At 41.7% G+C, this 27210-nt stretch overlaps 1 protein-coding gene across 1 annotated transcript; it reads right to left on the bottom strand.

Annotated features, from left to right (window-relative positions):
- Positions 1-331: 331 nt before the first annotated feature.
- LOC117434726 (COMM domain-containing protein 9-like) lies at positions 332-12953 on the bottom strand. Its single transcript, XM_034057351.2, has 6 exons — positions 12842-12953; positions 7301-7417; positions 6489-6628; positions 5234-5268; positions 3978-4081; positions 332-1032 (listed from the first exon to the last, which is right to left on the bottom strand). Exons 1-6 carry the CDS (start codon positions 12893-12895, stop codon positions 892-894), a joined length of 591 nt encoding a protein of 196 aa, XP_033913242.1. The 5' UTR covers positions 12896-12953; the 3' UTR covers positions 332-891.
- Between the last annotated feature and the right edge of the window lie 14257 nt (positions 12954-27210).

The following is a 27210-nucleotide window of genomic DNA, read 5'->3' as shown; positions in this document are numbered from 1 at the left end:
GCAGTACTAACATGCTGTACTATAGCTGTAATAATAAAGACAAAAATCTAATATTTATTCATGGCGTTTCTAGTATAAAACATTGTCTTTTATATAAAATTGATTTTCTTCATAGACTTGTAACTGTCTTAAGGCAAATGTAATTCTAGTAAGGGACTATCCTCTTAGGATAACTGCTCCTTTTAATCATGCTTGGTCCTAATCAAATAAAAAAAAAAAAAACTCTTTGATATAGGGTCATGATTCCTTTTTTCTTCCAAAAATGATTTACAGAAGTACATTTACCCAGGAAATACGACATTGTAGAAATGTTCAGACACCTGACCCACAATCACAGAATGTAACTCTTTATTTATTTATTTTTACATATTTTTAAAGGAACATTTATTATAATTTCACAGAGGAAGTTACAGCCTGAAAAGCTCGACCACTCAGGTGTCACTACCGTGAGAAATACTCTAATTGCCAGTACGCTGCAGAAGAAAACCGTACATGTCACACTTTAAACAGTATCTGAACACTTGTTCTAAAAAAAAAACAAAAAAAAACATTTGACTACGTGTACAATGATGATAACCTGACCAAGAGAATCCCAGAACACAGCTGTGTAAATCTGAAGTCAATACCTCAAAGCATGTGGCCCCTATTGGCTGGAAACCAAAAAGTCACGTGGCTGCATTCTGACACTTATAAAAAATACTAATTATATATTAGTCATGATTACCTGCAGGTTTTTTATAACACATATGAAGTCTGTATCTCATACAGACTTCATAAAAAAAAAAAAAGCACTGAACTGTCCTTTTATGGTCCATTATAAATGGCACAGCACAAGAAGGATGAGTAAACTGCCTTTCCTCAGTACATGCAGAGCTCTGTGCTGTCTGAGGCCTATTTGCTGGCGACGGCGGAGAGCTGGTCCCGGATTCTCCCCAACCCATCCAGCATGGTCTCCAGGGTCTCCTTGCTGAGCTCCACGGTTACCGTGGAAACCCCCGGCCTAGGCCCACACAGACATGGGTCGTCCTGGACCTGAAACAGGAAAGAATCACTGAGTTTTAACTAGACACCATCTGTAATGGGTAAGAGGTATGGAATTATTTTGCTAGCTACAGTTATTGAAGATGACTTATATTTGAGAGAACTTCCAAATAATGATTGAATAAAAGAAGAACTCTACATGCATAGGTAATAGGGAGAATGTGTAGAAGCCTGTAGAGGTTCCCCATAAATAAGCACGTAGGTCCTAAAACGATTCTTGCCTGATTTTTGATTTCTAAACGAGAGAGAACTCATCATGGATTTAATTTCTCCCTATGAGGAATGCGAAAAGCTGTAACTGGGTATCGCCTGTAAATAATCAGAGCTCAATGGGAAAGCTTATAAGCTACTTTTTGTATTGATGATAAGATCAGAACACATCTTCAAAGTGTTTCCTCCATTTTTAATTAACTCCTATTTTTTTAAACGAGAAAAATGAGAGTGACTGCGGTACCCTGGAGTACCTCGTGCAAATCTTTACTGAATTATTTCATTTTGGCAAAGAGCCCAAATACCTACAGCAAAACCATTCAAAATAATGTTAACACTGGGACGTATGTTATTGCGTTGATGTCTACAGTTCACGACACTGCACCAGTGAGCTTCCAATTTTATGACAAATGATTATTATGCCTCAGGAGTTTGTACAAAAAATGTATTCACTTACAGTAAATGTTTTGAAAGATGTAAATAACTTGTTCAAACAAACCCACTTTGAGAATATGTAGACGATCCCACTGCAGTTGCTTGTCTCTGCTGACAACTGAGATGTTGAAACCTGTATTCTGTGTCGCTGACTGCTTCAAAACCATTATCAAAATATATGACTCAGTTCACACTAAATGAAAATAAACTAACTGCAATACATTTAGTAGAGCTATGAATTTGATCAAACGTTGTATTACTGTAATTCTTATTAGGCAGCATTCTAATAAAATCATAATAAAGGTGTCTGACGTTTAAATATAGTTCAAAACGAGTTGTATTTAGCTACAAGAATCCACCAGTGTGTAAAGCTATTTTTGTTTTTACCGATTATGCAAAAGCTTTGAGGAATATTCTCATGATGTACAATGAACAAGAGGCCGGGGTACAATGGGATACACAATGTGGGGTCTCAAATTCATGTTAAAGTGTTATTGAACAGGCTGTAGGTTTAAAACACAAGTGCATTACTTTCCCTAGCATTCTAGTATTCCTGCAGTATCTTTTTCAACATAATCGCAATTGTTTTTATTTGTGTTATTAGCATACCCCTGGTCATAAATCAGTTTGGTTTCACATTGGCTATGCTTCGAGTCTTCCCGTCTTCTGAATTCACAACTTTGGTGGCTTCAATCCAGCCTGCTCAATCAGAAACATTTCATTGGTTCCTGACTTCTCCCAAAGCAGTTTGATTGGTTCATTTGTGTTACCTGCTAGCACCAGCACAGGTTCAGAGGGCTGGGAACAGGGTTATGAATATGCAGACTTTAGCATGAGCTATTGAGAGAATTAGAATCTGCGGGTGTGGGAAGGCACCGGTCCATCTGTCTGTATGTCAAACTTGTGCTTACAGTGGATGTAGGTCATGTTACTGTTGACAAACATTCCTCATTGACAAACAATCAATAATAATAAAAAATAAAAATTAGCACAAAAAAGGCAAAGCTGAATTGGCCTTCAGTTCAATATATTTGTAGAGGGCACCAAGGCCACCAAACTTAAGTCAAGGCCAAACTGTAGGATGTTGTGTAATTCTGCTTAGAATTCATATATACAGATAATTATGATCCACATAAAGAAACAACACAGTTTAACTTAACTATTATTGTTAATTGTATGAACTGTCCCATTTTCTTTTGGCTGTCTATAATAACCAGTTACTCGCCCTGCTCCTCCCTAGCAGCTTCTCATTGTTAGACTAAGCACCTCTTCTGATGACAGCTCACTGCTCGGAGGAACACAGCTGTCACCGCGGAGACCACACAGACAGCAATGCAGCGCTTGGCAGACGGGGTAGCTGTGCATCGAGAGGCAGAAAGATCTCCGACCAAGAAATTAAACCTCACCGGCAATCCGGCCAATTGCATTGCTGCTGAGCAGCCCGTCAGCCCAGCAACCAGCAGCCTAGATTCGACTGGAGCCTGTGAGGACGTAGCTCCCTGCACTGAAGGCATTGGCTTTTACCGTTATAATACCAATTTGTTAAATTTGAATAGCATATATTCTACACAGCTTAAGCTAAACTCAGAAATATTGTTCCCACATGTAATATACACAATTATGTGGCACTGTGTTGCATTTATGGATGAAAGATAAAATTATCTTTACCAAAAGATGGACAAATAATAATAATAAACCCTGTAATAAAACGTAGCATAGTATTTCCTACCGTTTAGGTTTTGTTGTGGTTAAAATAAGGACATTAAAATAAGGGGATAACGGCAATAGAACCACATTCAAGTTAGTTACACTACATCTTTTTTTGCAGTGGGCATTGCGGCAATTGAGGAGGACACCCATGGCAACTGTTGTGTGGCTAGCGTTAATTTCGAAGCCATGACAATTTAAAATGATTTTTGGTGGTCATCCAACCATAACAAATTAGACTCAATGAATGAATTAGTTCTGGGAACCAATGATGTCACAAAAGAGTGACAGAAATCCTACCTAGTAACCACCAATACTATGATGCCGTCTCATCAATCGATTCATGAAATCTACAGCTGACGGCTGGTTTTACAGACCCCGATTAGCACTCTTCTTACACTCTGGTCCCGGTTAGGTAATCCCAGATTAGTGGGAATCGGCTCTGTGAAACTCTGCTAATGTATAATAATATAGTGCCATTGTATATGGGAAGGTATCTGTTACACTTATTGATTAAAAACAGAATGGCAAGATGCAACTCTTCAGTGACTACTAAAAAGAAGGCAGACAGTGATGAGACTCACCTTCATCTGCACTAGGCAGGTGGGCACTGCCATCCTGGCTACAGAGTCTGAAGCTGTTTTGATATCCACTCTCCAGTCCATATCCACCAGCTGAGGCAAGGAAACTAAAACCACAGAGTACACAATCACACTGGGCCAGTTCCACGACTGCAATCTTAAATATCCCCTTCACTCACTGCGCGCAGAATTGTACCACGTTTCCAACTATCTATCTATTTTATAATGCATATATGTTTTTTTGGCAGGGCTACTTCTCAAACTCCATAGAGTTCACACAAACAGTTTTAAAATGTTACATTTTTTTTATAACAAATTGTGACTGAAGGGGATACAAGACCTGCTATGAAAATTCGAATTACATTTGGAATGAGATTTTACTGCATGTCTGTATGTCCAGGACTTTGGAAATGAGACGCTGCATCACTCCAGTCCTATCCCAGTTAATGTACTACCTAGTGTTGTACAGCAGTGTACAGGAGCTTAACATCTGAAGACAGTTTGTTAACCCTTCAAAGAGGAAGTTATTCAGGACCTCTTAGTAGATTTGCCTGGTTTTGCCCTTGGCTCTGAATGTTGCAAACAAGCCCCTTACATTAGAGCTAGTGGAGTCGACATAACGATGGTATTATTGCTGAAAACAATGGCATGATGGATGTGAGAGCTGCACTTCTAAATGAGAGGTCCTGGTTCTTCACTCTTCTATTTTTTTTTGTTCACCTTTATACAACTCATTCTAGTGAAGCTATAGCTGGCACTAGGAGCTGTACTGAGACCACGAAACTCACTTCACTGGTGACCTGAACCACATTCAAACAGCCTTCAGAGGTGAAAGGCATGAAAGACTAGGGAATTGGACTGTGTACAAACGCAGGATTGTGACACTAATTAATCATCATTATATTAACGGTAATTCTTTTAGTCTTAATTATTAATTGTTGTGAATATTGATATATCATTGCATTATTGGCAATGCTTTTGTTTATGAGTCTCTAAAGCTAAAAAGAGTCACTGCTACCAACACATTTTTATCCTCTCATTTTGCTGTTGACGACTCATTTGTTAAGTGCCATGTGATTAAACTAGGCATCAAAGAATATGTATTTATTTGTTTATTTGAAAATGACTGTTTTGGGAGAGCACAGTGCTATGGTTTTATTTAAAACAAGCAAAATTAGTTGAGAAAGTAATAGCTACAGCATTGTATTAAAATAAACATCTTACTTTGCAACAGCATTGTATTAAAATAAATATCTTACTTTGATTGGAAAGGGCTTCGTTTCTCCATGTAGGGCTGAAAAAAAGGGTATGCAGTTTACTCCATTTAGTTCTATATGCTACTTTCTTTTCTACTTCAAGGTCTAAGTGTGAATTATTTTAATGCTGACTTGTGTTTTTAAATTTACTTGTGGAAGAGATTCAGCTGCAATGGTAGGTAATGACAGTCTATTGGATATGATTTTACTCTTGTTCACACTGAAACACAGTGAAGCAATGCATAACCTGACGAGTGAATGCCAACGATTATGTAAATGCAGGGAGACAGCTGAATCCAAGTAACTTTACATGTTAATTGCATTGCATTTAAAGCAGAGTAGAAAACCGCAAAGGTTTACTTTGGGGTGTAGAAACCCAGCAATGCTTTGGTACAGTACAGACTGGGCCAGCACCCTTGCAATGTTCTAGTTCATGTGCTCAGACATATATTCTTACACTTGGTTTGGTGACAGGTTGCGTTAATTGGGTTTTTGAACTAAAAATATCAAGGTATAGTTTAGAAATACTAAAAGAACCTTAATAAAATGAAATGACAAATGTTTCTTGAGAAAATGAGAATGAGTTCACATATTAATTTCTTTTGTTTCTTTTAGTGCTTTTAGGTTCAGCACAGTGTTAAATAGTTATTGATGAATTCCCTGGCGTTACACAAATTGTTAGCTGGTTTCTCAGGAGAACAGTTGTTGCTGCATTGAGACATGCAGAAAATCAAACCCAAAAAAAGTTAGGTGTGGGCTTTAAGCTTCCTTGAGTGTGTTCAAGGGTGTTTATTTAAGCTACATCCCTGCACACTAGAATTTCAACATATTCTTCCTTGGTGCCCAGGAAAGTGTTCTGTACAGAGGGCCAGACTGTGTACCTGTGCTCCAGGAGGATTGTGATGAGCAGGAAAGTGTTCTGTACAGAGGGAGAGACTGTGCACCTGTGCTCCAGGAGGATTGTGATGAGCAGGAAAGTGTTCTGTACAGAGGGACAGACTGTGTACCTGTGCTACAGGAGGATCGTGGTGAGCAGGAAAGTGTTCTGTACAGAGGGACAGACTGTGTACCTGTGCTACAGGAGGACTGTGATGAGCAGGAAAGTGTTCTGTACAGAGGGAGAGACTGTGTACCTGTTCTCCAGGAGGATCTTGGTGAGCAGGAAAGTGTTCTGTACAGAGGGAGAGACTGTGTACCTGTGCTACAGGAGGATCTTAGTGAGCAGGAAAGTATTCTGTAGAGAGGGAGAGGCGTGTACCTGTGCTCCAGGAGGATCTTGGTGAGCAGGTTCTTCAGGCTGGTGTGGAAGGTGTCTGGGAAGACAGCGAGGAGCTGTTCAGGAGAAGACAGGCCATGGAACAACACGTGGTGAGAGAGACTGTGCAGAGCGCCTAGCAGCTGACAAAAGAGACACAACCACACATTGGGCTATTTTATTGGAACAAGAGTTAGAAAATGCTAATTTGGTGTAAGCAACACACATTGTGTAAACCCATTCTTATTGTGTGTCGCATGCCATTTTATGCATGCACAAAAACCAAGCAAGTGTCTCGCCCTGTCTGCTTTACCAAACAACCTGTCTTCAATGCAAGCACCGCGCAATGTGTAGAAATCGAAAGTCATCCACATATCTTTAGTTTTCATCCTTTGAATGTTTACAGTTAAAATATTTTTTTATATAATCATACAAACACAAAATAATCAAAAACAAAATTTGTACTGCACATATGAACAACATCCCAGAATTGCAGCTTTCGCTGAATGGAGTTTGAACAGGGCTTGTGACTGGATGTGACAGTTTTCGGATTCCATCACTAACTCCTAGGAGCTGCTCAAATCCAGGTAACACCCTCACTGCCTCATGCCTTTTTTCAGATGTGGCACAGTACCTTGCTTGTTTAAACCATTATACAAATTTAAGCCACTATTAAGAATGTTTTTTACCAGGATAAATAAATTCCAGTGAATTCAAAATGTAAGAATGAGAGTATTTGCTTTAAATAGTATTGAAATATGCTCGTCCCGGCACTAACACAGGCTAGCTTGTGTTGCCGTGGCCAGGCCTCTTACCTGCTGCGCCTCCTCGGCTGTGATTGACAGGCTGCTGGCTGTGCTCTCAACAGAGCCGGTCCCCCGCCACGAGAACCCATCCTGACAGAGCTGCTTCACAGCCTCCTTCGAGGGGGCCTGGGGACACACACTGGGGTTACCATAGTGAAAACAACATGTAGCTCCTTCGAGGGGACTGCCACACACACTGGGGTTACCATAGTGAAAACAACATGCAACTCCTTCGAGGGGACCTGGGGAAACACACTGGGGTTACCATAGTGAAAACAACATGTAGCTCCTTCGAGGGGACTGCCACACACACTGGGGTTACCATGGTGAAAACAACATGCAACTCCTTCGAGGGGACCTGGGGACACACACTGGGGTTACCATGGTGAAAACAACATGCAGCTCCTTCGAGGGGGCCTGGGGACACACACTGGGGTTACCATAGTGAAAACAACATGCAACTCCTTTGAGGGGACTGCCAAACACACTGGGGTTACCAGAGTGAAAACAACATGCAGCTCCTTCGAGGGGACCTGGGGACACACACTGGGGTTACCATAGTGAAAACAACATGCAGCTCCTTTGAGGGGACTGCCAAACACACTGGGGTTACCAGAGTGAAAACAACATGCAGCTCCTTCGAGGGGACTGCCACACACACTGGGGTTACCATAGTGAAAACAACATGCAGCTCCTTCGAGGGGGCCTGGGGAAACACACTGGGGTTACCATGGTGAAAACAACATGCAGCTCCTTTGAGGGGGCCTGGGGAACACACTGGGGTTACCATAGTGAAAACAACATGCAACTCCTTCGAGGGGGCCTGGGGAAACACACTGGGGTTACCATGGTGAAAACAACATGCAGCTCCTTCGAGGGGACTGTCACACACACTGGGGTTACCAGTGAAAACAACATGCAGCTCCTTCGAGGGAACTGTCACACACACTGGGGTTACCATAGTGAAAACAACATGCAACTCCTTTGAGGGGGCCTGGGGACACACACTGGGGTTACCATGGTGAAAACAACATGCAGCTCCTTCGAGGGGACTGTCACACACACTGGGGTTACCATGGTGAAAACAACATGTAGCTCCTTCGAGGGGACTGTCACACACACTGGGGTTACCATGGTGAAAACAACATGTAGCTCCTTCGAGGGGACTGTCACACACACTGGGGTTACCATAGTGAAAACAACATGTAGCTCCTTCGAGGGGACTGTCACACACACTGGGGTTACCATGGTGAAAACAACATGTAGCTCCTTCGAGGGGACTGTCACACACACTGGGGTTACCATGGTGAAAACAACATGCAGCTCCTTCGAGGGGGCCTGGGGACACACACTGGGGTTACCATAGTGAAAACAACATGTAGCTCCTTCGAGGGGACTGTCACACACACTGGGGTTACCATAGTGAAAACAACATGCAGCTCCTTCGAGGGGGCCTGGGGACACACACTGGGGTTACCATAGTGAAAACAACATGTAGCTCCTTCGAGGGGACTGTCACACACACTGGGGTTACCATAGTGAAAACAACATGTAGCTCCTTCGAGGGGACTGTCACACACACTGGGGTTACCATAGTGAAAACAACATCCAGCTTATGTTCGCCACAAGAAATGATTTGATACCTCAGTATACCCCAAACAACTTTCAGATTTTAAATGTATACACTAAGGGTATCACCAAATAGTCGACTAGGCAAATTATAACAGACAGTCGACCTCAGAACATGGTCGCACACTAATCGCACATCACATGATTGTGAAGCGAGCAGTTGCATTCTATTAACATATACATTGAATTTTACAACATAAAGAGTTCCAAGGAGTTTTAAAATATAGCACACAAATAGCAAAGTGTTACGAAACAGTAAGTTCACAAATAGAGCACCAGACTAGCCACTATCTTTACATCAACTACTCAACTGTGTTAAATTAGTAGTCACTATTACCTTACTAATTACACACACGTATATACAGTACTGTGCAAAAGTTTTAGACAGGTGTGAAAGAATGCTTTCAAAAATAGACATGTTAATAGATTATATTTATCAATTAACTAAATGCAAAGTGAGTGAACAGAAGAAAAATCTAAATCAAATCCATATTTGGTGTGACCACCCTTGTACTTGGCTTGATTCATGCCAAAGCTGCCCGATTCCAGTCTTGCTGAAGCACCCCCAGATGAGTTCAATTTTCAGCTTTGCCCAACACCTGGTCGTCTAATGGTTAGACGGAGACCTGGAGAGGCCTACAAGCCACAGTGTCTCGCACCCACTGTGAAATGTGGTGGAGGATCGGTGATCATCTGGGGGTGCTTCAGCAAGGCTGGAATCGGGCAGCTTTGGCATGAATCAAGCCAAGTACAAGGTTGTCCTGGAAGAAAACTTACTTCCTTCTGCTCTGAAAATGTTCCCCAACTCTGAGGATTGGTTTTTCCAGCAGGACAATGCTCCATGCCACACAGCCAGGTCAATCAAGGTGTGGATGGAGGACCACCAGATCAAGACCCTGTCATGGCCAGCCCAATCTCCAGACCTGAACCCCATTGAAAACCTCTGGAATGTGATCGAGGAAGATGGATGGTCACAAGCCATCAAACAAAGCCGAGCTGCTTGAATTTTTGCGCCAGGAGTGGCATAAAGTCACCCAACATCAATGTGAAAGACTGGTGGAGAGCATGCCAAGACGCATGAAAGCTGTGCTTGAAAATCAGGGTTATTCCACCAAATATTGATTTCTGAACTCTTCCTAAGTTAAAACATTAGTATTGTGTTGTTTAAAAATGAATATGAACTTATTTTCTTTGCATTATTCAAGGTCTGACAACACTGCATCTTTTTTGTTATTTTGACCAGTTGTCATTTTCTGCAAATAAATGCTCTAAATGACAATATTTTTATTTGGAATTTGGGAGAAATGTTGTCAGTAGTTTATAGAATAAAACAAAAATGTTCATTTTACCCAAACACATACCTATAAATAGTAAAACCAGAGAAACTGATAATTTTGCAGTGGTCTCTTAATTTTTTCCAGAGCTGTATATATACAGTGCCTTGCGAAAGTATTCGGCCCCCTTGAACTTTGCGACCTTTTGCCACATTTCAGGCTTCAAACATAAAGATATGAAACTGTAATTTTTTGTGAAGAATCAACAAAAAGTGGGACACAATCATGAAGTGGAACGAAATTTATTGGATATTTCAAACTTTTTTAACAAATAAAAAACTGAAAAATTGGGCGTGCAAAATTATTCAGCCCCTTTACTTTCAGTGCAGCAAACTCTCTCCAGAAGTTCAGTGAGGATCTCTGAATGATCCAATGTTGACCTAAATGACTAATGATGATAAATAGAATCCACCTGTGTGTAATCAAGTCTCCGTATAAATGCACCTGCACTGTGATAGTCTCAGAGGTCCGTTTAAAGCGCAGAGAGCATCATGAAGAACAAGGAACACACCAGGCAGGTCCGAGATACTGTTGTGGAGAAGTTTAAAGCCGGATTTGGATACAAAAAGATTTCCCAAGCTTTAAACATCCCAAGGAGCACTGTGCAAGCGATAATATTGAAATGGAAGGAGTATCAGACCACTGCAAATCTACCAAGACCTGGTCGTCCCTCTAAACTTTCAGCTCATACAAGGAGAAGACTGATCAGAGATGCAGCCAAGAGGCCCATGATCACTCTGGATGAACTGCAGAGATCTACAGCTGAGGTGGGAGACTCTGTCCATAGGACAACAATCAGTCGTATACTGCACAAATCTGGCCTTTATGGAAGAGTGGCAAGAAGAAAGCCATTTCTTAAAGATATCCATAAAAAGTGTCGTTTACAGTTTGCCACAAGCCACCTGGGAGACACACCAAACATGTGGAAGAAGGTGCTCTGGTCAGATGAAACCAAAATCGAACTTTTTGGCAACAATGCAAAACGTTATGTTTGGCGTAAAAGCAACACAGCTCATCACCCTGAACACACCATCCCCACTGTCAAACATGGTGGTGGCAGCATCATGGTTTGGGCCTGCTTTTCTTCAGCAGGGACAGGGAAGATGGTTAAAATTGATGGGAAGATGGATGGAGCCAAATACAGGACCATTCTGGAAGAAAACCTGATGGAGTCTGCAAAAGACCTGAGACTGGGACGGAGATTTGTCTTCCAACAAGACAATGATCCAAAACATAAAGCAAAATCTACAATGGAATGGTTCACAAATAAACATATCCAGGTGTTAGAATGGCCAAGTCAAAGTCCAGACCTGAATCCAATCGAGAATCTGTGGAAAGAACTGAAAACTGCTGTTCACAAATGCTCTCCATCCAACCTCACTGAGCTCGAGCTGTTTTGCAAGGAGGAATGGGCAAAAATTTCAGTCTCTCGATGTGCAAAACTGATAGAGACATACCCCAAGCGACTTACAGCTGTAATCGCAGCAAAAGTTGGCGCTATAAAGTATTAACTTAAGGGGGCTGAATAATTTTGCACGCCCAATTTTTCAGTTTTTTATTTGTTAAAAAAGTTTGAAATATCCAATAAATTTCGTTCCACTTCATGATTGTGTCCCACTTGTTGTTGATTCTTCACAAAAAATTACAGTTTCATATCTTTATGTTTGAAGCCTGAAATGTGGCAAAAGGTCGCAAAGTTCAAGGGGGCCGAATACTTTCGCAAGGCACTGTAGTTGTATAAACTAAATGAGATAGATGCAACCCACGTCTCTCCTTTGGTTTTGTAAGGTAATTGAGTTCATTGAAATACATGTAGCACATTAGTTTTCAAAAATTCATACACATTTTGAAAGAAGGTGAAGACCCCCGTCATCGTCCCCCTACCCCATCCCGTCCTGAATATAGCGAATATAGTACTGGTTGGTGTCACAGTTAAACCAGATGACATACAAGGCTTGTGTGAAACCTTTGATCTCTGACCACCAGGTCAATCCTCTATGTTTGGCAGTTAGATACAAGCTTGGTTTGTAAGGATTTTCAAGAATATCAAACAGCAGGTCTTTCCTCTGCAGATGTTCATCATAACATATTGTCTGTCGCCCCCTGGTGGCTCCAAATGATATCATTAAATCTATGTGCCATACAAATGAAATGTGAAATCATCGCCCCCCAAACCTAATAAATACATATATCAAAATATATATCAAAAATAATATTCCACATTGGGTAACAACATGTGCTGACATTCTGCATACATCAAATATATACATGAACATGGTTGCAGTTATAATTTCAGACTTATTAAATTGTTGTTCGAATTCAAATTATGCACTTTGACAAGCCCGCCGACTAATTACAACAAGTAAGCAAATCACATTAGGCACGTTATTCCACCTTTAACATAAAAAACCTATAAGTGCAACTATTTACTTCTGAAACTCTGTTTATTCATTCCACGTTGTTTAAAAACAACGTCTAAATGCCCTTAGGTAACGCTATTCAATAGAACACTTTTTAACTAAATGCAGGGCTTCCTAATTCACAGTAAGTCACATACATTATTGCTAAATATCCACACTGCCACTACCTTTAACAGAAGCTGCAATGCTGTGAACTGCTCCTCTGTCACTGGTGCAGCCATCTTCACTCATGTGACCGCACACCCACACACTCACGTGGGTGTCATGTGACATAGACACGTGGTCCTGTCCCTAAGTTCTCTGGGAGTTGCAGTCTGAATTATAGATGTCGCTTACTTTTTTACTGACATTTTGTGAAAATACAGTTTATGGAAAATCACATATAAGTATATAACAATGAGTAATACTTGAGCACAATATACATAGAAAAGTACATTTCAGAAGGATTAAAACATGCTGGAGTTAGTCATTATATTTGCGTCCAAAATAAACATCAATGCAAGGGTTATTTTTCATGTGAATAGGAACATATTATTTTCTGTATATGTTTGAATTAAATATTGGATTGGACATAAACAAATGGTAACTTTGGTAACTGAATGTTACTGTGCAAGTTCAAATTGAAAAAGTAAATGTGCTTTTACCTCCTACTGCTGCAAGCAGTAACAGAGGCGTGCCTATTGGCTTACAGAGTGACATAGTGGCTAGGATTTCTTTATTTATTTTTTTCTTTTTCAGAAAAAGTTTGTTTCCCAGTTATTGAATGTGTCACTTTGACATGATTCACCCTTTATTCTACCATGCCTATTGTGGTAATACAGTAAATGAGTATTCTAGGAATCACGGTTTAGTCACAAGAGTCTGGATTAGAAGCTGATATACCTGAAAACCACATTGTACCCAAACCTGGTGTTTTAGTTGAGGCTCTGTTCTTTTATTGCAGCCTTGGATTGGTACTTTTGTGTTGATTGGTTAAAAACTGACCATTTTAGATTGTCGTAAACTGTAAAAAACATTAGTAACTAAATACTGCTGCTGAAGAACACAAGACCCTTTATTGTGATTAATGAAGCTACTGAATTGCTCTCAAAAGTAGGCACTACTGTGGTACAGTATTTATTTTCCTGCACAGACAATGCAGAAGTCACATTCATGTCATAGTTGTCAATTACCAGTAGGTGGTGCTGGAGAAGAATGGAAGCATTTTTATTTATTTAGTTATTTATTTTAACCTTTTAACAAAAGCCCTTTTGATAGCTTGGCCTAGTGTTATATTAACCAGACAACAATTATCAGGAGTCACAGAGTAAGTAATACTGTACAAAAAATCGACAACAAGAACGAGAAGTTTAGCTTCTTGTATTGGTCAATTTAGTAAGCCTGATTTCAGTCAAGTAAATCCTCCATTCCAACCTCACATAAAATATAGAAATGAAACCTTTGTGCTCTTTTGCTCCACACATTGCCTGTGTCTCAGTGACAGCTAACTAAGGTTGTATAATACAGGCGGGTTAAGTTTCCACACTGCGTGGATTGCGTGTGCACAACTGTACTTCCATGTATTTAGCTTGACATTAACACATCTAAACAAGACCACTTCCATACATGTAAAAACATATTTTTCAATATCAGTATATAACTATAGTTTTGTAAGCATTGTAAAGTGTAATAAAGCATAGCAAAAGCATGGTAGAGCACTGCTAAGCAGTGTAAACCCCAGAGAGGCATGGTAAATGCATAGTATATTAACCATGGGAAAACTGCAAAAATGACTATGCTAACATGGGTGGAAATCGTTTTGTAAATCGGTGCTAGTGTTTTGAAAGTTTAGCACCAGAGAGCCCACCCTAATCAAGTTGCACCCTATAGGGGGCTCCTGAGTCGCTCATCCGGTAAAGGCACTCCGCCCGGAGTGCAGGATGCGCCCTATAGCCTGGAGATCGCCATTTCGAATCCAAGCTATGCCACTGCCCACCAGGGGAGGCACACAATTGGCCAAACACTGCCCAGGGACGGTAGGGGTTAGGTCGGCTAGTGACCCCTGTGGCTGGTCGGGCGCCTGCAGGCCAGCATGTACCCAATCCAGAACTACAGTTCTGAATATGGCTGTACGAGTTAGTTCAGGGGTTGCAGCAGTGAGCCAGGTCGAATAATAATTGGACATTACAAAAAGAAAATTGGAAAAATGGATTTAAAAAAAAAAGCTGTACCTCACAATGAAACTGGTGTGATTCTTGTATAACCCAGCAGCACACAGCTCTGGTCCTGCTAAGGGTCTGTTAACTAATTCAGCAACACCCACACAGCAATGGATCTCGAGGGACACAATTGTGCACTGCAGGGCCTGCTGTTTTTTTGTTATTATTTCCATCAATATTTAAATATTGTTATACTAGTGGGGTCTAGTGTATGCTAATAGTCTCCTGTGTTTGTATTGTCCATTATGTATTGGTGCTGTTACAGGGACAGCCCCTGCAGTGCTAAATACAGCCTCTGTATTTATATTTGATTCTGTTAATAAACTGCACTATCTGATGATCTGCGAGACTCCCACAGCAACCTGCCCAGGTCAGCAGGGAGTAAGCAGGCCGAGATGGACTGGCAGGCGGTAACAATATATTACAATAATATGTTGAGATATGTTTCACAATATTGAAAAATACATTCAATGCAAACTATTTTTTTCCTCAGTTACTTTAAAATATATTCAAGTATATATTTACAGTATGTATATTTTTCAAAATACATTCTCAGTTTTGTAAAAATGTATTAGAAAATATATGTATATTTGTGTTTGTAACTTTACAATAATATACAACATAAACATTTAGAAATCTACTGTATATTTATTTTACAAAAACTTTGACTATATTACTATATATATTTATATTTCTAATACGTTTATATATATTTTTAATTAAAAGTATTTTATCTTAAAATGGCGATAATGTGTATATTTAAAAAATATATTGCACCATATTACAATATTGCAATATATCAAAATGCATCATTTAAAATACATTCAATTTCCATTTGACATATTTTTTAAATCTATTATCCGTACATTTAACTTTCATAAGGGTTATTCCTCCAGATACTAACCCTTCAGGAGCAGACCTTGGTTGTCTGAACTCCGGCTGTCTCCAAGCGCTATCTTTGGTGCTGGCTGGAGGCTGTTTGGTTTATAACAATGCTGGTGGTTCAGGAACTCCTGCCCTCCAGTACTGTGCTTCCGAAAGGAAACCCAAGTCTATATTTAGCACAGCCCCTCGGTTTCTTCGCTGGAACCTGGAATCCTGTGAAAGGAAAGAGTCTGTCTACCGTGCAGAGACAGAAACTTGTCAGAGGTAATGCTTCCATGATGCTGCAAACCATAGTAAGCTATGGTAAATGCACAGTATAACCAGTGGAAAAGCATCAGAAAACTGCAAAATGACCGTAGTATGAAATAAGTGTAGATTCTGAGTGCTTTAACACAGGGGTTGAATTGTGAAAACACCAAGGTTATATGTAGCCCCTGTCCCTCTGCACTGAGCTCCAGATCTCTAGCACTGAGCTCTCCTAATCTCCTAATTACGTAATTACAGATCCTCTTACACTGATCGCTGCAGTTCACTTAAGTCCAGCTCTTCATCACACAGGAATTAGAGGCAGAAATCCACAATGTGCCTTCGTAGCTTGCCATTATGACACTGTGCAGTTGTTTCATGTTTTGTGCCTAACCTTTGGACATTAATGGAAGCTATAAATAGCAATGATTACTGTTCGATGTTCTAGAAATGTATTGTGTAAACTGGTGACTGTGCTGTAGGTTATAATGACTCCTTGTCCAAAGTCAACATAAATGAATTGCTGGGCTACTGTGTAGAACAGGATTTCACACTTACCAGACTGTTTCTGCATGCTCCTCTCAGCGTAACACTCACTTCTTGGATGTGTTCTAGGTGTAGAATGGATACTAGTTGACAGAGTCGACTAGGTGAAGTAAAAAATATTTGAGTATGTCAACCAGTCGACACTTCAAAAATAAACAAATAAATCATGTTTTTAATTTTTTTTTTAATTTAGTGTGTCCAATTATACATTTTCCCCCGATTTTCTCCCAATTTGGAATGCCCAATCGCCACATGGCTCAGGAGACCCGAAGATTCAGTGGGCATCCTCCGATCCCACGACCAAGCCAGCTTCCTTTTTCACCCAGGAATGTAAGCGAGCTACCAGCCTCTGGAGGATAAAGGCCAGCCCTGCAGGTGTCTGCTCTGAGCTCACTGGGTGCCTGACCAGCAAGGTTCGCTGTAGAGCGATGAGGAGAAACAGTCCCTGGCAATATGATGCTCCCTTCGGATTCCCCAGCAAAGACCAGCCTACTCCAATGGTTTGTTTTTTAATATTACCACATCTATCTGGGCTTTCCAATGCTTATTTGTGCTTTATGGTGCTTTCACTATGCTTTATCACATTTTGGTATGCTTTTACTGTGGGACATTATTATAAGGGTAGTTATGCCTTAATATTGCCCTGCAAGTACAATGTCCAATTTGATTCATGCAAAAGTTTTTTAAACTGTAATATTCATCCTATTAGTGGCTCACGAATAAAGTAACTGATATGTTCACATAAGCACTGACCCGCTCAAAAAAGGGCTCCTTCCTGATTACACAGGGAATTCAAAATAAATGACTTTAAAGGGTTTACAATACTGAAAAGTGAAGAATTGATTTAAGTTGTTCATTTCTATCTTATATTTACTATGATTAAATAATTTCGCTATGCAAAATTATTATTATATATATTTAAAAAAAAGATTTTGGGGGTCCCCAAGTGACGCCTGGTAAACAGCACGTCCGCACAGGTTCACATCCTGGCTGTGCAGAGTCATCAATCATCAATCATCATCAATCTCCCGTGGGTTAGGAACTGTTTCTCCTCCTCGTACTACAGCAAACCCTGTGAGCTCAGAGCGGACACCTGCAGGGCTCTAGAGGTTGGTAGCTCTCTGAAATCCGCTCTCGAGTTCCTGGGTGTAGAAGAGGAAGTTGGCTTGGTCGTGGGATCGGAGGAGGGCCACTGAACCTTCAGTTCTCCAGAGCTGCATCGGTGAGGGAAAATAATTATTTTATATATATATTGTAATGGAGTGGGCTTTCTTATTAAAGATATAGAGGCTTTAGGACCCTGGGGATTAGGAGAGGACAATCCATCTTGGTAACACTGAAGTAAAAGGAGGCCATTTTGCTAAAGGCCTCCTAATTGGGTTAAATTATTTGTTAATTGTTTTGGCAGTGGGTGTGATTGGGGTAAATTAGAGCCAGCTGCCCACACGTATCAGGGCTGTCAGTTTGGAGAAGGTAGTCAGGTATAGTGAGTACTGTGTGTACTGGATTGTAGGTTTGGGTCGGTAAGCACCTTAGCTGCCCGACGCTCAGTCAGGGACTGTATTGGGTTTAGGAAGTACTCCTGAGAGGAGTTAGGTTTTGTTTTGCTTATTTTGTTTGGCTGTAATTGCAAATAAAGATACAGGCACTGTCCTGTTTAACTGAGAACCAAGTGTGAAACTGCTTTATTTTTGTGTCAGAATACGGGGCTGGTAAGAGCGGACACCTGGAACAGTAAATACAGAGTGCTGACTTTATCACATATGGTACCAGAGGTGGGGCTAGAAGAGCCCAAGAAAGCACAAAGGGAGTGTGACCCCCAGCAGCCTACCGAGGCACTGCTGAGGGAGGAGAAAATGGAGCAGCTGGCCGCCCAAAAGACAGATCCAGAAGGAGAAGCACCTGTCAGTAGATCTCCCTGGTGTGAATGGTGTGGAAACCAGGCCCACCGCTGGAGAGAATGCCCGGATGTCCCACCAGACTGGTGTGGACTGTGTGAAAGGTTTGGACACGAGTGGCAAGAATGCCCAAACCGAGAACCAAAAAGGGGGCGTCACCAGCCTAAGAAGAGAGAGGACAAGCGGTACAGGTTGGCCCGGGAGGCTGCACTAAAGTTTTCCTGGTGCCAAGAGGATGGACACGAGGAAGCCAAGTGTGTGCTGCAGGAGTGTGAAAAGAAGCTAGGCTGGGAGGAGCCTGATATGCCAGACGGGCTAGAAGAGACAGAGAAAGAAGTGCATGCCCTGCGTGACCATAAGCTGTTGGTGAAAGTAAAGAGGGAGCTGCTACTACAGGAACCAGAAGTTTTCTGTGGAGAAGTACACACTGTGAGGGATTGTCAGCTGCCACAGGAGACGCTGCTGAGGAAAAGACAGTGTGACCTGCAGCTGCACATACAAACCCAGGATGATGGGAAGAAGCGGTTACACGCGCAACGGGAGGAGCACCAGAAACTCAAGAGCCAACTGCAGGAATTAAAGAAAAACATGGAGGTCCTTAACCAGGAGAAGACAACTGCTCTTGACGAGGCAGAGCAGTGGAAAAACAAGCTTTCAGAGTGGAAAAAGAAGGCAGAAACCAAGTTCTTGCAGAACCATAGCGCTGTAACGTCACTACAAGGCAAGTTGAAAGAGCTGGAGAAGCAAGTTTGTGGAAAAGAGGAACAGTTAAGCAAGCTCACAAGGAATGTTGCTAAACAGCACAGAAGCAAGTCCGAGAGAGACCAGGTGCTGGACAAGGAAGAGAAGAAAATCGGTGAGTTAACTGCTGAGCTACAAAACTGTGTGTTCAAGATAAAGGAACTGGAAAACCAGCTTGAAAAGAGTAAGGAACATGAGTGTATTATAGTGGAGCTGCAGAAGAAGAATAAAGTAAAAGAGGCAGAAAATAAGGAACTGTTTCTGAAACTTCAACAAGCTCAAGTACAGTCTTCTGAAATGGGTAACAGAGTTAAAGAAACTGAAGATCAGTTGTATACTTTGAAAAGAGAGACTGAGCGTTTGAAACAGGAGCTTGAACACAAAGAAGAGGGTTTTGAGAAGTTGAAAATAGAAGCGCTGAAGAGTAAAGAAGAAATGCACCGAGCAGCAGAGAAATGCAATGCGGATGTACAGCAGATTTTAAAGGGAAAGAACAGTGAAAAACAAGAAGTGCAGAACTTTCACAGAATCAAGCAGAAGGAGATGGAAGAGACAGTTAATGAACTGGAGAGGGAAGTCCAAAGTCTTGTGCGAGAGTTGCAGGTTGTCCAAGAGAGCAAGGGGAACCAGATTGCAGAGCTGAAGAAAAGCGCTGATTATTTGAAAGCTGAGTGGGAAGAAAAGTTACAGTGTGTTGTGAGTAAAATGAAATGGGAGAAGTTCGAACTTCAAAAGAAATACAGGGAAAGTAGTGAAGACGCAAACTCTCACCTGTCCCAGCTAGAGACTCGAGTGCAACAGCTGACAGTGGAAGCTGAAGATACCACCTTGCAGTGTCAGAAACTGACCCAGGAGAAAGTAGGCTTGGAGCAACAGCAAGTGAACAGCATTACAGAACTATATGAGGTTAATCTAAAGTATAATGCCATGTGGGAAGAAAAGGAAGTGCTTGGAAAGAAGCTTGTAGAAGCAAATAAAGAAGTTGAAACACACTCCACTAGGGTGAAGCAGCTTACTCAAGAGAAGGAGAGGTTGCGGAAACTGTACAAGATGAATGAAAGTGAAGCTGCCGGAGGGAGCCGGGAGAGTGACAGTCTGAAAAAAGAAGTCCATTACGATGCAAGTAAGTCGAAGTGGGCACAAAACAAGTTAAAAGAAGAAGTTATTGCACATACAGAAACCAAGAAGAGACTTGAAGATACTGCCAGCAAACTAACTCTAGTGAGAGAAAAAGCTGAACAGGAAAAGCTGAAGATACACCAAGCTGAAAGTAAAGAGCTTGATACTCAGAAGAGAGCCTTTAAAGAAAGAATTTGTTCTTTGAAGTCTCACGTAAAGTGCCTGGAAGCTGAAAAGTTAAGTACTGAGGTTGAAGAGCCAAGGGAAGGAACTCTGCAAGCTGTTTGATGCGCGAAAGGGAGTTGGAACTGCGGTCAGAGAGGCACTGCGAAAGATATGTACTGCTCTTAAAGAAGCAAAACAACAGCGGACCAAGCAGGAGGAAGGCAAAGTTAACCTGAAGCCGGACTTGAGGAAATTGAATCGGGAGGCAAGGATGCATCAGGAGGAACTGCGCAAAAGAGCTCAAGCCTTGATGGGAAATCTTCAGAAAACTTGTCAGGAAAACAAGTTCATGTTGAAAGATATAGAAGCCATGGAAGAGAATCGGTCCAATGTCTCCCAGTGTCTAAAGGAGTTGCAGACACAGCTAGAGAAGCAGAAACAGAGTGGAAAGGAAGCCTTAGTTCAAAAGGAAAGAGTTAATCAGAAAGGGGACCAGGAGCATCAGAAGAAAACAGAGTTGGCATTTAAAGATGTAAATGGGGTTAAATGTCTGCTGCAGACAAAAGCAGAAGAAGCACCCAAGCCCTCTAGCCAAGAGAATAGAAAACGGAAGCGCAAGAATAACACTTGTACTGTTTCTTTGAAGAATAGAAAGAATGGTAAGCTAGAGCGCTTGTTACAGAGAAACAGAAGGCGTAAGGTCAAGCTAGAACTAGCTTCGCCAGCAACTGAGGGGGAGGAGGCACCTCAGTCATTTCAAAAGGTAGTGTCAGAGAAGGGGCACTTGCAGAGTTTGCAGCAACCACTGGAAGGGTTGCTGAGTAAAATAGAACCTGAGCAGACGGAGCTTGTGCAGCTGGAGCCGACGCAGGGGTATCCTCAGCAGCCACCGGAGATGCTGCGGAGGAAAATAGAGCATACAATGCTGGAGTACCTTCTATTGTTGCCAGCATTACCAACGGTAAACCGTGAGCTTAGGCTACTGCTGAACCCGCAAGAAGGGACAAAGGGGGTTTAGTGGGTAGGCCAGAGGTTAGAAGGGCACCCCCTTATAGAAGCATGGAGCTGATGAGAGGGTCAGCTCACATCAGAGGCCTGGTCTTTGATCGGGGCCGACTGAGCCGCAATAGTCCCTGTCACCAGTCTGGAATGAGTACAAGTGGACTGTGAAAAGGTGTTGGCTAAAAGAAAGCTAACAAAAAGTGGAAGGACATCATAAACAAACTGGCAGGTGAACAAAGTAACCAAATAATGGAATGGATTTTGGCGGGTATTAAAACTAAAGACGGTGTAATGAATAAGTTTGTAAATGATAACGGTGTGTTAATTAAGGGAAAGTAAATATAGCATAGAGTTGGTATGCCCGACCCCACAGGATCGTGCAGAGGGGGAGGATATGTAATGGTAAATTAGAGCCAGCTGCCCACACGTATCAGGGCTGTCAGTTTGGAGAAGGTAGTCAGGTAAAGTGAGTACTGTGTGTACTGGATTGTAGGTTTGGGTCGGTAAGCACCTTAGCTGCCCGACGCTCAGTCAGGGACTGTATTGGGTTTAGGAAGTACTCCTGAGAGGAGTTAGGTTTTGTTTTGCTTATTTTGTTTGGCTGTAATTGCAAATAAAGATACAGGCACTGTCCTGTTTAACTGAGAACCAAGTGTGAAACTGCTTTATTTTTGTATCAGAATACGGGGCTGGTAAGAGCGGACACCTGGAACAGTAAATACAGAGTGCTGACTTTATCACAATATATATATATATATATATATATATATATATATATATATATATATACACACACACACACACACACACATATATATAAAGTCATCCTCGGTTAACTCGACACCCCACAGGGTTGCCATTTAGTACTGACTTATCCAAGGTGTCAAGTTAACCACGGGTGCACATGAGCCTTGACATTAACATGTATATAAGTAACAGAACTCACACATTTACAGTATCACAGTATTTACAAGTTTATATTTAGTTAAATGTCCTTATGAAAACAGTTGAAAGAACTGCAGTGAATGAATCAATTACAGTATACAGTACTGTACAAACTCGGTACAACTCGTATAGTTCGATTGAAATAAGAATTCATAATTCTCCTCCCTCCTAAACCCTCCCCCCCTCCTCCTCCCTCCTCTATCTCCCCTGATGACTTTGCCTCCTTCTTCTCTTCTAAAATCTCAGATATCCGCAAACTCTTTAACACCTCTCCCTCCCCCGCACCCCCTCCTGCTCCAACCCCTACACCCACTACATCCCCTACTAACTCGCCCTCCTTCTCCACCTTCTTGCCTCTCTCAGACTCTGACCTCTCCTCCCTGCTCCAGGGTCACAAACCCACCACGTGTGCCTTGGACCCCCTCCCCACTCACCTCTTTCAAGCTGCTGCTCCTGCTCTACTCCCCTTCATCTCCTCCCTCCTCAACACCTCTCTACTTTCTGGTATCTTTCCCTCTGCCTTCAAAAAAGCCTCTATCACTCCCCTCCTCAAAAAACCTACCCTCGACCCCACCTCCCTCCAGAGCTACCGTCCTGTCTCCCTCCTACCCTTCCTCTCCAAAACCCTTGAGCGGACTGTACACCACCAGCTCTCTGCTTTCCTGTCCAACCACTCTCTGCTTGACCCTCTCCAATCTGGCTTCCGCTCTGCCCACTCCACTGAAACCGCACTCCTGTCTGTCACCAACTCACTTAAGTGTGCCCGAGCTGCCTCTGTCCTAATTCTCCTCGACCTCTCCGCTGCCTTTGACACTGTTGATCACTCTATTCTACTATCATCTCTTGCTGACCTGGGGATCTCTGGCATTGCTCTGGCCTAGTTCTCCTCCTACCTCTCCAACCGCACTTACCAGGTAACCTGGTGTGGAGCAACCTCCACACCTCACCCTCTCTTAACTGGAGTCCCCCAAGGGTCAGTCTTGGGTCCTCTCCTGTTCTCTCTCTACACCCGCTCCCTGGGCCCCCTCATCGCATCCTATCGTTTCTCATACCATTTCTATGCTGATGATGCTCAGATTTTCCTCTCCTTCCCCACCTCTGACTCCACCATCTCCTCCCGTATCTCTACCTGTCTGTCTGCTATTTCCTCCTGGATGCACTCGCATCACCTCAAACTCAACCTCTCTAAATCTGACCTCCTTTTCTTTCCCTCCTACTCCCCCTCCTCTGATCTCTCTATCTCTGTTCCTCTGGAATCTACCACACTCTCTCCCTCTTCCTCAGCTAAGGAACCTTGGAGTCACCCTGGACCCCTGCCTCTCTTATTCCCAGCACATCTCCACTCTGGCACGCACTTGCCGATTCTTCCTGAGCAACATCCGAAGAATCCGACCCTTCCTCACCAACTATGCTACCCAGCTCCTGGTCCAGGCCCTGGTACTCTCCCGCCTAGACTACTGCAACTCCCTCCTGGCTGGCCTCCCTGCGTCCGCCACCGGTCCGCTCCAGCTCATCCAGAACTCTGCTGCCTGCCTGGTGTTCTCTCTGCCTTGCTTTGCCCACACTACTCCACTACTCCGCTCGCTCCACTGGCTCCCGATCACCGCTCGCATCCAGTTCAAGACTCTTGTACTAGCCTACAGATGCCTTGACCAGACTGCACCCAGCTACCTCCAGACCCTCATCTCTCCCTACACCCCCACTCGACCTCTCTGCTCCGCCTGCACTAGAAGACTAGCTCTACCTCCGCTACGCTCCCCTGCCTCCAGAGCCCGCTCCTTCTCCACCCTTGCTCCGCAGTGGTGGAACGACCTTCCTACAGATGTCAGGACTGCCCAGTCCCTGACCACATTCCGGCACCTCCTTAATACTCACCTCTTCAAACAGCACCTGTAGAACTCCTCTGGGACACTATCACCCTTCATGTAAATGTGCTTTATTTTGCTCTTATCTGCCCCCTATTTTACTGCATTTAATCCTGTACTTCAGAATACTGTAATCAGAATACTGTAATCTGCCAAGTGTTTAACCTGTAGTACTTTGTATTTAATCATATCCTGATGTAACTATCACTATTTAATCATATCCTGATGTAACTATCACTTATCTGCTGTATTATTGAATTGTGGTTTGTCACACTTGTACTTTGCTTGAACAAAAGTTATTGTATTTCTTGCTCTTATTGTATTACTTGTATTGTAACACTTGAAATGTATTTGCTTACGATTGTAAGTCGCCCTGGATAAGGAAGTCTGCTAAGAAATAAATAATAATAATAATAATAAAATAACTACAGCGTTATTTTTACGAAAACAATCCAACCACAAACTGTTGATTATACTTCTAGGTATTGGCTTGTACTGTCTAATTTGACTGCTTAAATAGCAAAAGTTAACAAATGTACATTATACTGAATTAACTCTGTGAACATAAACAATAACCAAAACAGTTTCACACAGAAATCAAACATTGTCGATTGTTTCGAATTCAAAAACACGAACTTTGAAAGTTCTGCTGACAAGCTTGTTATCCCGAATAACATGAGCATATTTCCTATAATATCCCTTATAAATGTTTCCACAGTAAAAGCACAGCAAAGTGTAATAAAGCACAGTGAAAGCATTGTAAAGCCCAGAGAGGTATAAATCACATTAAAAAAACATAGCAAACCACAATAAACTACAGTAAATGCATGATATAATCATGGGAAAGCTGCAACATTACTGTGGGAAACTTTTAAAGGTATGTCTGACTTATGGGGCATCTTGTATAATAAAGTGCCTGTGGCAGGGTGAAAGCCCCTCCTGTAATATAGGGTTAAAGTCCTCCCTACTGAATACATGTGGCTGGAGCCTTAACTGGATGATTGTTGGTTAATTAGGCTCCAGCCACATGCTACATAAAAGAGAGAAAATCCTTTGCTTGGCAAGATGTTTTGAGAAGAGTTAGGTGAGTCTAGCTGTGTGCAGTGTGCAGTGGTATTCTGTTCTGGTCAGTGAAGGTGAATGCCCAGCCTGATATAAGTATTGTTTTGTTTAAACCTTTTATTTTGGACCTGTGCCTTGTTTTGTTCGTGTCTTTATTAATAAACATGCTACCAGCTACTTCACCTGGCAACATATATAATTGATAACCTTTAAACTTTATTGGGTTTATTTTTAGTTCCAGATTAGATTGACTGCTTTACAGTGTATTGTAAAGCACATTGATACACTCATAACCCTTTCAGTAATCCAGGTAACTGGCAGACATAGCATTGCTCAACGGGAGCTAAATCACAGCTCATGCAAGTGAGAGCGCACACCTCAGTTCTGACCTGAACTCCCTTAAGTTTACATCCCAGGTCTTTCTCAAGACTATACTGCCTTTGTGATGAGGATATGTCCACTAGGCTGGGTTGAGACCACGAAACTTGCCCCTCCTACCTGTGCAAAAACATGCTGCAGCTCCACTTTGGTCCATCTAAAAATGCACACTTCACAATCACTTCACAATCACATGCCGCACAGTTAGTCAGCTACCAGTTTCTGAGACCTATTAGCATTTTATATTCATGATATGTCTAACTTATTCTAAATAGTTCATAAATTGGTGATGCTATTACTAGGCTTAATATAGATGGATTTGTTTTCTGCTTCAGCTGCCCCAGACATAAAAATCGAGTGTTATCACAGTGTGATGCTTTACAGTGTGGTTCCAGATAACACCCACTCTAACAGGAGCTAGAAATAAAAATGAACAAATAGGGTTCAAAGGTAATCCATTATATACATAAATTATTATTATTTATTTAGCAGATGCCTTTATCCAAGGCGACTTACAGAGACTAGGGTGTGTGAACTCTGCATCAGCTGCAGAGTCACTTACAATAACGTCTCACCCGAAAGACGGAGCCCAAGGAGGTTAAGTGACTTGCTCAGGGTCACACAATGAGTCAGTGGCTGAGGTGGGATCTGAACCAAGGACCTCCAGGTTACAAGCCCTTATTATTGGGAATAGATGGGCTAATACTGGTGATAACATAGTATTTATAAAATTCTAGAAACTCACCTTTGTAATAAATAATGGTTTACCTTTAAACTGTATTTATTAATTTAAGTTTTAGTTCCTGATACTGCAGGCGTTATCAGAAAGCTTGTCACGGAGTATTAAACGGTGCTATCACTTTAGCCCTGGTATCATTATTACAGTAAATGTCACTTCTGTTTTTAAAAATGAAACACTAAGTGTAAAAGTGTTCTTCTGCATAGCCTGTACTGCCTTGTAACCCGCCTTGGATACATTCAGACCTTTTTCAACTCTAAGGGCAATAGTTTTCCACTATAAGCTTCAATTCAATTAATAGCCTCACGTCCAGTCAATATTTGTTTAAAGAAAGCTGTTTAATTTAATTAACCTCTCCAATGGTGAAAGACTACTCATAAAATCCACTGTTTAAAGAATATGCTGTGAGTATTCTGTCATACCTCATAATAAGATAACTTGTTGCAGAGGGAAGTCAAATTGCTTTAAACAAACATCGGAAGCCTTTGAATGAACCATTTTCAAAGCTTGTTTTATTTTTAGTCATATCTGGGTTTGTTTTCATACCGGTAATTATTTTTTTTTATTATTTGAATATATTATTTAATTTCATGCTGGAATTTCACCGTTGTTATCTATTGTTTGGTGTATTATTTTTCTTTTTTTATATATTTTCAGATGGTCATTTATATATAACAATTTTAAAACTCCAAACAGAAAGCAGCTTACCCCTGATCATCTGCACAGAGCTTCAAACGACGCTATTCC

The sequence above is a fragment of the Acipenser ruthenus genome, chromosome 28 (assembly GCF_902713425.1).
Source record: "Acipenser ruthenus chromosome 28, fAciRut3.2 maternal haplotype, whole genome shotgun sequence".
In the NCBI taxonomy this organism is placed as follows: Eukaryota; Metazoa; Chordata; class Actinopteri; order Acipenseriformes; family Acipenseridae; genus Acipenser; species Acipenser ruthenus.
The sequence above is the reverse complement of the archived record's forward strand: the minus strand, read 5'-3'. Positions and strand labels throughout refer to the sequence as shown.

What these genes read in the sequence shown, in the direction of transcription:
- LOC117434726 (XM_034057351.2), bottom strand. Translation starts at nt 12,895, where the DNA reads ATGGCTGCACCAGTGACAGAGGAGCAGTTCACAGCATTGCAGCTTCTG. An exon ending in CGAAGCCCTTTCCAATCAAA is followed by an intron (nt 4,082 to 5,233) that starts GTAAGATATTTA and finishes CTGTGGTTTTAG; the next exon opens with TTTCCTTGCCTCAGCTGGTG. An exon ending in CCTGCCTAGTGCAGATGAAG is followed by an intron (nt 1,033 to 3,977) that starts GTGAGTCTCATC and finishes TTCCTGTTTCAG; the next exon opens with GTCCAGGACGACCCATGTCT.